The 12,406-nt window shown below is 28.1% G+C and overlaps 1 protein-coding gene across 1 annotated transcript in view; it reads left to right on the top strand.

The window, feature by feature from the left end:
* The window catches only part of LOC136989970 (solute carrier family 2, facilitated glucose transporter member 1-like), a 38,867-nt gene that overhangs the window by 21,282 nt on the left and 5,179 nt on the right, over positions 1-12,406 (top strand). The window contains exons 5-9 of the mRNA XM_067288281.1: positions 5,900-6,040; positions 7,662-7,799; positions 7,885-8,078; positions 8,341-8,451; positions 11,897-11,998. Of these exons, the coding sequence (XP_067144382.1) occupies positions 5,900-6,040; positions 7,662-7,799; positions 7,885-8,078; positions 8,341-8,451; positions 11,897-11,998 (686 nt within the window). The remainder of the gene's footprint in view (positions 1-5,899; positions 6,041-7,661; positions 7,800-7,884; positions 8,079-8,340; positions 8,452-11,896; positions 11,999-12,406) is intronic.

Here is a 12,406-nt window from a genome sequence, read left to right as displayed (position 1 = left end):
TATCAAATAAAAACAAAAAATCGTTTACTGTTGCTTATACAGAAAACCAAGATTACATAAGAAAATGAGTTTGTTCTGGATTAGAACATCAGCTTAGATAAAGTTTGAAGGTTCTAAAATTGATAATTCTAGACATCATCAATCATATTTATATCAAAGGTCAGATATCAGCACTAAAGTTTTCAGAGAACCTGAAAGTGTAAATTTGTGTGTGTGTATGTATATATATATATATATATATATCAAATTAGCTGTCTTTTGGGCCCACACAATGAGGGTGATCTTGCACTCATCCTTTCCAGCACACAGAAGATAAGAAATTAATTCAATGGTCCATCTGGCATTCACATGGTTTCCCAAGAAAAGTAGCAAATAGACTAGTTAGAAGTTTGTTTGAAAAACAAAATAGTAAATAAAATAAGACCAATGGATTTAACTTTTAGTTTTGTAGTTTATATGGAAGACACAGCAAATGGCAAAATTAGTGTTACTAAGATGAATAGCATACAGATCATGATAGACTTTCTACTTATGTCTATCATCAGATAAAGAACAAGTAAAAAGTATAAAGAAAACCAGAGTGTATATAGTTATGCTAACAAGAGATGGTAAACAGTCCAGAAACATTTTTTTATTATGAAAGTGGTGTAATTCCATTTTTGAAAAAATTTGAGAAAACAATACTTTAGATATAATTTATGTGAACTTTTTATTTATACACAATTTGCAGTTTATATTTAAAAATAATTCTTTGCTTTGATCAATTGGAGATTTGTTGGTAAAAGAAATTATGTAATTATTTATTATGAAAGTAGTGAAAGCTCATTTCCTGTAGTCTAATTAAACATAGGATAAGCTAAGGAATTGTGGAATTAAAATTTTGTGCAATTTGACTTTCAATTTAATATAAAAATGTATTAGTTGATTATATATATAAATTTTCTATAAAACACATTAATGGAGGGGAGAATTAAAAATCTAGATTTATCAAAAACCAGACAAGGGAAACTGCCAAGGTTTGGAAACATCATACCGACACCTTTTTATATAGAGTTGTTCAAAAATAATGCACCAGAGGATACTTCCGTGCATAGCATGTATGTACCGTATAGGGGTACCGTTGGGAACATGTAATTTACAGTGTAGATTTCCATAACATGTAATCAAGGTATACTGTATAATTAGTTATTATTGAATGAATGTGTAACTTAGAAAATTATAGTATTTAACCATTTTATTACAATATGACACAAAGTAATTTGTACAGTATACCTTGACGATTACATGTTACGACAGTCTACACCGTAAATTACATATTTTTCTGATATCACCCCATATACTATACACATGAGTACTGTGTGTAGAACTTCTTTTGGTGCATTACTTCTGAAAAAACCTGCATTAAAATGCCAGAATCATTAAATATGATGCAGTTACTGCCTCATGTCTGTATCATGTACACTCAATGATACATAACATGAATATATTGAAACACTTCCATATATCAATCTGAAATAAAAAACAGAATATAATGTTAAACTTATAAGCATAATATAATTTAACAATAAGTAAATGAATGTTGAGATTAAAGAATAGTATTTTTTGTTTCCTGTTCTTATTTATAAACCTAGCTTAACTCAAGTGAAATTTAAATAATTAATATTTAATGATTTGAACAGTTTAATAATTATGAAAATGGTATAAGTTCATTTATGACCTCAAAAATATTTAGTCTAGTCAATTCTCATAAGTTACACGTAAGTATTCATTATACAAATATTTAAATTTGTAGGGATGTGGGCAAACTTAGTAAACTTTATCAATATTTTTGAATCAGTTGAAATTCAGATCCTTAAATACCTCGATATAAAGAAAAATAGAATTACACCAATTTTGTAATAAACATTCCATATGTTGGCTCAATGTCTAGGTCAATAATTTCAAAAGTTAGAGAGAATTACAACTTCTGCACTAAATATTCAAATTAAGGCCCTCTAGGTGAGCACTGTTTTATGAAAGATGTTAAAGTAAGGTGGGATAGACCTGTTGTGATTAGATGTTGATGCTATTTGTGGAGCAATGTTCCATTCATGTTCTAACCATCAAGATTCAGTTGCACTTTGACAGATAGGCAGATGGCCTGGATAATTAGTTTTCCCAAGCCTAAATTACGGAAAGAAATAGGATAAAATTCATGTATATGCGATATATTTCAGATTAGCGTTTACTGCGTTTACACAGGCATCATTTTTATCTTTGAACATTTAAATTTTAAATCGTCAACAAGAGCTAATCTTCAAATTCAATCTAAGTTGATGATGATCTAATCCAGAATAAACATCTCTTTTTTTTTCTTATGCAATCTTTGTTTCCTGAATAAACAATAAAGATTATTTTTGTTTTGTTAATATAGAGCCATATGTTTGAAACTTAGTCGATCAAATAATAATTGTTCGGGTCAACCTAATCTGAAGTAAAGCTGAAATATGAAGCAAATAATCCCAAAACTGGGAGATCTCATTAATGACATGGATAAATGTATACATATAAATCATACACACAGATAAAAGTAACCAAATTATAATGAATACAAACTCTGTGTATAATTGAAAATACAATATTAAATTTTTAAATAGCGCATAGATAGATATTCACTTCTATAACAAAATATAGCTGCAAATTATATAATACTATTTAAAGCTTATTATTATAAGCTATTTAATATTTATTGGAAATAATATTTAGGATCAAAATCAATTTAACATTAATCAGAATTGTATGAAATAATAATGAGATGCCATAATCAAGGAAGTAATAAATTTAAGATAAGGACATCTTTTTAGTTTCATCACATTTTCTATGTATTGATCTTAAGATAAATGTTTAAGATGGCACAAGAATATACTACGAATGCATCAAATTCCTCAATTTGTAGGTACAATTATTTAATATCTTCTAAGGAGCACAATTTTACGTCATACATTAATGTTAAAAATGAGTCATTTTAACAAAATTATTCTGTTAACTTGTAACATTAATATTAAAGAATAATCTTTAAATCAAAGTAATTTTTTATAAAATTATTTTATTATATATCTATTGTTAAAAATGTCAATGAAATTTTTCTTGTGTTATCAAGGTAACAATGTTAAGTGTCTTTCCAAAGTAATGATCTAAATGTATCCCGACGACGGATTCCAAAAGTTCTCCGATTGTAATTTATGTATATATTTTGTGCTCCATTTAAAAAAATTTTTCATTATATTTATTCTTATGGAGTCTTGCACAGCTCTTGTATCTATAGATATTTATTTTGTACACAGGTATATAATTTTAATTGTATATTATAATTAAATATAGTATATAATTATAATGTTATAATATGTTTATATGTTATATAATTATAATATATGTTGTTGTTATAATTATATAATATGTTATATAATATTATATTATAATTATATAACATATATACATATTATATATAACATATAAACATAATTATATAATATATGTTATATAATTATAATGTTATAATAATATTATATAATTATATATATAATATAATATATATAATTTAATTATATATGCTTTCTAGTTTTATGTAATTGTTTCACATTTGTATTGTATATTTTTCTATTGTTCATTATTACTTTTAGATCTAAAGATGTTCATTCTATAATCATATAATTGTTATGTTTGCTCTATAAATTGTATTATCAATTACTGCTTGTATTTTTCCCTTAAAATATCATGGTTTTCTTTTACTACATGAAGTTTTCATGCTCTTATTGTTTAATCTGAATAGTTTACTAGAGTTTATATTTACTGTTTACATAACTATTTGTCTAGAAACAGCATTTTGATAGTAGTTATTAAATTGTATGCCTTTTTTTGGAATTGTTTTTCTTTCCATGATCTGATATCATTTACATTGATGATGATAAAAGATATTATCAACACATTAAATGTTGGATATGGTAAAACATAGCTTTGTCTCACTCCTATAAGTGGTTAATGTAATAAATTCAAGTTGAATTTCTCTAACTTGCTAAATATTTCATTTAATTATTAAGTATTCTCTTAATAATTTGTGTTGTACTTTTGTTATTGAGTGATGGTATTAATATATCAATTTAAAAAAGGCATCGATATTTTACGGGCTCTCGAACGATTCAAACGCGTAATTCCTTTAGAGCCCGTGTAGATCCGGTTGCACGTCGGAAAAGACGAGAGATCGATCGTCATTTATCATGGCGATTTATATTATCTCCTGTCAATTTGGTTGATCTGAAGTTTGGTTTTGGATAACAATTTGAAGTTCTGTTTGAGCAATTATTGAATTCTTGTAACTTATTTTATTCTTATGTTGGTATGTCAGTAATATAAGTTATACGTAATGTTTGTAGAAATATTTTTCAGTAATATATTTTTGTAAATAGAAATGAAAAGTGTATATGTTTTTAACTTTCTAAAAGAAAAATATATGTAACTGAACATGGGTTGAATGAAAAATTGAAAAATCATTTAACATTTATATAATCTATATTCATAAAAATATATTGAGCTTTTAAAATAATTATATGTATTATGCTTGTGTATAAATATGTCATAAATCCATAAAATTATTTTAAAGATCAGTATATATCAAATGTGTGTAAGAATTCCAAATAATATGTTTATATTTGATTCACTACAGACTGAATTGAATTCATTGCTTTAAAACTAATATAATAGCCTTTTAATTAAGTTTGTGACAAATACTTTTGACGACGAAAATGGAATTCGGTTAAGATCGGGCAGTGCTATTATATATATTATTTTCAATCTGTTAATTTAAAATTTTTTTCTTGAAAGGAATATTTTAAAAAGTTTTTAGAATTTTGGAGAATATTCATCTAAAGTCAATATTTTACTACATAAAAATCATAAAGTTAACTAAAAACAAATGATTTAATAATTTTCATTATATTTTAATTTAAAAAATGGAATAAATATTTGAATTAAATTAAAAAGATATCGGAAATCACTCTTAGCAGGAAAATAGCAATAAGGTGTTGAAGCATTTGTTAAAAACTATATTAATGAATTAGCATTACGGAAATGAATAATTTAGTTATAATGGAAAAATTTCGGTTATTTAAAGTTTATCGTAAACGGATTTTCATTTTCAATAAAAACAAATATTTAAATGACTGTTATTGATGGAAAAACAATTTGTTAATGCATTATTTGAATGATTAGTTGTTAATAATAATAATTTTATGACAATTTCAGATTTCTGGAATGAAAAAACTTGTGTTACAATTAAATTCTTTAATGAAATGTTATTTCCTTTATGTAAAGGCAAAATCATTCTCTGCTTTCTTGTTATATTTATTACAGCAATACAAATAATAATTAATCTTTTAAGAAAGTTATCTGCTTTATTAAGTTGAATTAATGCAATCGTTTTTGTTTTTAAATGACAAAGAAGAGTATATTATTTACGATGGTAACAGAAGTTGCAGAAATTAATCTCGGAGTTAACGCAAAAACTTATATCCACAGATTTAAAAATCTTTCAAATATTTTTCAGTTCTCACGAAGATTCTCTACACTGTTATCAGGAGTTTATTATACTTTTTATTATTTCTAATACAGTTCTTGAATACTATTTCATTTTAATCTCTTAGTGTGCAGAATAATTTAAAAAGTTTTTAACAATGTTGTTATTAAACTTAAAATATTTAAGTAATATATATATTTATTATATTTAACTATATGCATAACAATTATAAATATTATATTAGTTTATGGTTATAATATATATTATTGAATAAGAATTTTAGAAATAGTAATTTCGAAAGAGTAAAAAAAAAGTTCAATTTCTTAATTTGATGATTTGATTTTAATACAGGCTTGGGCTCCAGTGTTGGACCAATGTACTTAATGGAAGTGGCACCTCTCCATCTTAGAGGACCTCTTGGAGTTCTTCATCAACTTGGACTTACATTGGGAATATTAATAAGTCAAATTCTTGGTCAAGAAGAAATTTTAGGTAGCTATTCTTTAGTTAATAGGCACTGCATTGTTTTCTTTATCATACTTCTTTATGGAAGACTATTCTGGTATTTAACAACGTTTGATAGACTACAGTAGTCCCACAAGCTTAACTTAATGTGAACATTTTTGGTAATTCATCTCTGGTGACAAGTTACTGAAAATGTTTTGCAGTGTAGCAAAGATGCCACAAAACTTGTCAGTTTTTGTACAGCTATTCTAAATAGCAGAATTTTCATAAGGCATTATATGTGCAAATTAATATATGTATTAACTACATACCAACAGTGACTATTTGTATTTTAATTTTAAAAATATTGGCTATTCGGTGGCTACTTTCAGGTTAGTGACACGTGGTGTTGTTTTGCAGTGGCACCTTGGAAAAAGGGTTATATTCTTTGTTAACATGTAGAATTGATGCTATTATCAAGTGCTGCCAGTGAAGAATGATAACTTATTTGATCCTAGTGTTAAATTAGAGGTAAAAAATTAATTATAGGTATATTGTTTTTACATACAACTTTTGCAGAATGTCAGGTTATTGAGTTTCTAGGACTCTAATGTGCCTTCTAAACTGAATATTAGTTAATTGATCTGTTTTCAGTGTCAATTTTTGAGATTCAGGGTATTCTACAGTGCCAATTTATACAACATCTTTATTTTTGTTATCAATTTTCTGTTTAGTAATATCCTGAATGTACCATACAGGGTGTTTCTCTTGAACTTTTCTAGTTTTAAATTGTTCTGTAAGATCCATTTGTTTAGGTATTGAGTGAAATGTGTTGGAGATGGTCAGTACTTCAAAGTTTCACAAGCATATGCATGAGAGGGTCACTACTGCCATAAGATGGCAATCTGGATCTCTGCTACTGTGTGCATGGATCTCTGCTCTGATGCCCACTTACACTATTTATATACATATATTTAACATTTATGTGACTCTAGTAATTTTTCCATGTCACATCATATCACCCTCACATAATTCTTTTAAAATTTTTGGTAACAATTTGGGGTGGGAGATCATTCTTTTAACTTCCCTTTGGAAGTTTCCCCCCAAGATGTCATTTCCGGGTTGATTCGATTTGCCTCTGGCAGTTGTCGTAGTGAGGTGAATTTTGTTCTTTTTTTTTTTTTGTTTATAGAATTTTGTTTGGGTGGGATGCGGTAGTTTATCCTTAACAAAATAAAATGCTAAATAAATAAGAAAATGAACTAAAAATAATCTCAATACAAAATGAAATTGGTCAGAATCAACTTCTTACACAATTAGATTAAATTTAAATATGTTATTTTAATTTAAAGTTTAAGAAGTGATTTTAATAAATTATTTGTAAATGAATTGAAAGTAATGCTCTTTTAGTGTTTTCCCAGGAAAAATTTTAGTCAATCTACAACGATAGCTAACTCCTACTGCAAATTTACTTACCTCAGTTAATACAACAAAATAACATGTATTATAATGCTCAATTGCATACTAGTTCTATAGTGTGATTATCTTTAAATTTTAACTAGTCAGAAGAAATATTTAACTGTTTGATTGACCAGCTAAAACTGGCTTGGGGAGAATTACTCTTTATAATTCTGCAGTAATTTAATACAATAATATATTTTTATATTAGGTACGGAAGCTATGTGGCCCGTCCTACTTTCATTATATAGTGTTTCCGTAACAATTGGTCTGTTGTTGTTACCATTCTGTCCAGAATGTCCTGCCTACTTATATATCAACCAAAATGACCACGAGAAAGCTTTAGAAGGTAAACAATGATGATAATATAGATTATATCAGAAGACTATCAGAGAAAAAACTGAAATTTTACTAATTATGGTAAAAATTTTTAGCTTTAGTAAAGTTAAGAGGTTTACCAATTGAACTGTTAAAAGAAGATATTTCGTTATTGAAAAAAGAACAAAAAGCAAAAGAATCTAATCACAAGTGGACCATGAAAAATATTTTAAAAGATCAGACTCTTCGCTCGGCCGTCTTATTAATGTGTGCAATGCATGCAGGCCAACAGTTTATAGGAATAAGTGCGGTAAGTGTCTCCTGGTTAAAAATTATGTAGTTTATAGTTTAACTCTGTAACTATCTCATTTTAATCAAGATTTTAAAAAAATGTATTTTAGATTCTTTTGTTTATGTACAATATTTAAATTGTACTTGTAACTTACAAATAATTGGTATAAAAAGTAATCTGTAGAATTAAAATGCTTCGACGAAAATAAAGAGCATTTTCGTAATTAGCTCTTTTTAATTTACATTTAATTTTTTTTATTTTAAATTCATTAATTTTTCAGGTATTCTATTATTCAACAAACACATTTGAAAAAATAGGAATGACAGTTAAACAAAGTCAGTACAGCAGTATCGGTGCAGGAATGACAAATTTCATAATGGCTTGCATTGCAGTAAGTATAGTTTTAATTTTGTAAGGCTTTAAAAATTTTGAAAATGTAAACTTACTAATGTTATATATTTCTTAAATATCTTTTATAACTGGCATGTAAGAAATAATCAGTGCACAAGCATTTTTCTGAAGAATAATTTTTTACACCAGTCATAATGGAATTATTACCTGTGTATGCATTCCCCATGTAAAAATGAGTTAATAAAAGATGATTTCCTGAACAGGCAATAATTCTATTATGACTGGTGTAATAAGTCTAGTATTACAGGCAGATGGTAATAGCTGTTAATAAAACTTGGAGATAAACAACTAGACATGAAGCAATTGTAAGAAAAAATATATTTTTATTCATAAGTCCCTCTGAGGTTTTGGCACTCAATAGCATAATAAACAAAGCAGACAAAGCAGAATGGCTTATATCAATAAGTAGAGAATTTCTCCATGTTTACATTTCTAATAGCCATCAACAAGTACACTTCAGATTTCACCATCTGTGGTCCATTTTTCTTTCTGGAGCAAACTGTTACTGGCACTGTATGTCTAGACATGCTGCTGCAACCATGACTAATGCCACAATTAGAGGACAATAACAAAGATTTCATTTTCCAACAAGATGGCACTCTGCCTCCATCACAATGCTGAACTTCCTGGTTGTTGGATTGGATGTGCTTCTCATGATTCTCCTCCTCCTCCTATGGTCACCTGGCCTAACCCCATGTGATTTTTTTTTCCTAAAGAATTACATCATATATCATGTGTACAGTACATTACATGCTCCCTATACCATGTGATTCAGCATAGTTGCAAGAAAGGATCATCTATGCAGTCAATGTTGACAGTGAGATGTTGCTGTGGCAGGAACTTGTGTTGCAGGACATGTGTGGCAGGAACTTGAATACAGAATTCATGTTTGTTGCATCACTAGAGATGGACATATACAGAGCATCTGTAAGATACAGCCAAAACTTAATTCTCTACTTATTGATAGAAATATTTTAATAGAATCTTGGCATTCCAATGATAGCTTTTATAGTTATTAAATAATTCTTTTTAAATTGAATATTAATAACCATTAAATATCTAAATATGCCAGCTGAAATTAATCATTAGAATTAGGATAATTTGTCACTTGTATGATGATTATAAATTTTAATGTAAGAAAATAAAAATATCTATTTTATAAACTCAATAACTGTAGAATATACTTTGTAGAATTCTTTAGCTTGTTAATGTTAATCAGTGAATTTAAGAATGAATTTTGAGCTCCTCATCTTCATTGAGTATGGGTACTCTCCATTGGAAAGGACAGCTTATGGCACCAGTCCTCCAAGTTCTGTCCTTTATTTACATGCTATTTACAAAGTGTACACATGAGACTATAAGAACATATCAACCCAAGTGATAAGTAGATGAATAACATGTCTCCCTATCCCACAGGAGTCTTCTGACTCTTCTTTTAAGAGATTCTGTGGATATGACAGTAAGACATTCCAGAGTCAAGTCAGCAACTCTACTTCAGGTCTTGCCTTGCAGGATGACACCTCACTAATTACATGTGATGATCTCTGACCACTTAGGTAAAACTGGTCCAGCCAAGCAGAAGACCAAATCTCTGTCCCTGTCTGAATGTGTTTGGTCTACTTGACAGTCAATATATGTTATTCAAATCATTAGAAAAATAGACCATTTGATAAAAATGTAATGTATATTTTAAATACAAAAAATGTTTTCCATTATTAAAGTAATTGTACCTTCTTAAAATATCATAATTTCTGCAATAATACAGGTATCCCTCGTACAACTTAGCAATTCTACAACGTGGTTTAAAAATTGGGGATATCCTCTTACGACACGGTTCGAGAATTTGGAAAATCCTCTGTACAACGTACCACAATTTTTAAGTATAAACTTCTTTATTTGATATTTTTTATTCAAGTAAGCATGCATGTCATCTCAAATTTGCCCGTGGATTTTAGAATATTAAAATTTTCAATTTGTTTTGTGCCTTTCGTCAGGTTTACTTTAACAAAAACTGATAGTGCAGTTTTTTCCTTCCCTGTCCTAGCTTTCCTATCAACTGGGTGTCGTCGTCATTGCTTTCAGACTTTCACCTTTAAGACTGTCACTGTGTTTTGTTTTTATAGCTTAATCTTTGTATTTAGTAAAGTTTATTTAAATGTTTTTAGGTAAGTGTTATTAAACTTTAACTATAGGTAAGTAATAACTCTTAAAAATAACGAACGAAATACGGTGGTATCGTGATACTTGAACTGTTCCCAACTCAAACAATTTAATATTTGAACACGCATTCTGGGAAAAAATCACTTTACTCGATTGAACAAACGTGACTGGCTAGAACAAATTTTCAATTAATAACATATTTTTATTACTTTACCGGCTCTGCCATACTTTTCCTCTTAGGGGATCATTTTTTGACTGATTGTTATAAGATTTTTGTCTTTGAACTCGTGATCTTGAAATGTCAAGAAATGCAAAAAAAATTGGGGGTTTTTCTATATGTATGGGTATGTGGGGGAGGCAGGATTTTGTTCACCCTGTTTGAAGCTTAATAATTCCTGTACTTGTCAAAAATTTCTGAAATTTTGCAGGGTGGTTTGTTTATTAGAGGGATTGATGCTATTAAATTTTGATGATTAAATGTTGGGATGGGGAAATAAAGGGGGGTCATGTGTCATATCGCCATTAGAGTCGGACTTAATGACTATTTTACTCATTATTAGCATTTACAAGTTTTTTTTTATAAACCCATCCCTACCCTCAAAATTAAGTTTTTTGCCATTTTTTATAATAGTTAAAATAAAAAAAAGTTTTTGATTAAAATATAACAGATGGCACCACCAAATGTTGCTGGGAAAGTTAAGCAACTCACTACTAGATTTTTTTTTTGTCATATATAAAAAAATTTTTACGGTTACAATAAAGAAAATGAAGATATTGCTGATATTTCTGATCAAGATCAACAAAAATCTCAGATGATACCTTGTAAAAGGAAAACTCACTTATTTGACTAATATTAATATGTAATACAGTACTTTTAAATGTGATTGTTACTTAATTATTGATTGAAAATATGTTTAGTAATAAATTATAAATTGCTTTAATATTCTTTTTTGTTACAAAGAGATTACTTTTGTTAATTTCTGAAATGTAATCCTATATTTTGCATTAGTCCTTTGTTTCGTATATCGTGGATTTGCATAACGCTGCACTTTTTCGGAGCGTAACTACCGTGTTATACGAGGGATACCCGTACCGTAAAGAGGTTTCCAGACTAGCTTATTGTTAAATAATTTTTTTAAATGATTTAATTCAGAAGTTTTCATTTATAAAATAGAAAAGTTTTAATGTGTCTAGAAATTTCTAAAGTTCTTTATATGTAGACAAGTAATAAAACATCTTTTATTAACATAAAATCTGTTTTTCAGATTCCTCTTATTCGTAAATGTCGAAGACGATTTCTAATCTTGCTTAGCTTGATAATGTCGACAATTTCTTTGTTAATACTATCACTCTCCATGATTTTACAGGTAAGTTATCAATAAAATGTTCATTAGTTTCATTACAATTCATTTCCAATGTTTTATAAGCCATAACTCGCGTGAAACAAAAGTTGGTACATTATTGGAAAATATAAGGAAAATATAAAATGGCAATTTCACAAAAACTAATAGTGTTGAATAAAAATGTTATTGTTTAATTAAAGACTTGAGCTAGGTAGAGGTTACCTCTAGTCCACCGAAAGCCATTTGGAGAATTCGTCATCCTATGGAAGATCGCATCTTATATGCCATAAAGTACGGTACTTTTCTAGGGTCGTGTTATTCCGATCACTTTTGTCCGATGTCTTATTTTGCGTGTTTCGTGCTAGTGCACTTTTCTAAAAGACACACTTATCACACCGGATTAAACACAGAACCTCGAAACGAAAAAATTGT

The sequence above is a fragment of the Centruroides vittatus genome, unplaced genomic scaffold (assembly GCF_030686945.1).
Source record: "Centruroides vittatus isolate TY-2023 unplaced genomic scaffold, ASM3068694v2 scaffold_861, whole genome shotgun sequence".
Lineage (NCBI taxonomy): Eukaryota > Metazoa > Arthropoda > Arachnida > Scorpiones > Buthidae > Centruroides > Centruroides vittatus.
Note: the sequence above shows the minus strand (reverse complement) of the source record. Positions and strands in the feature narration are given on the sequence as shown.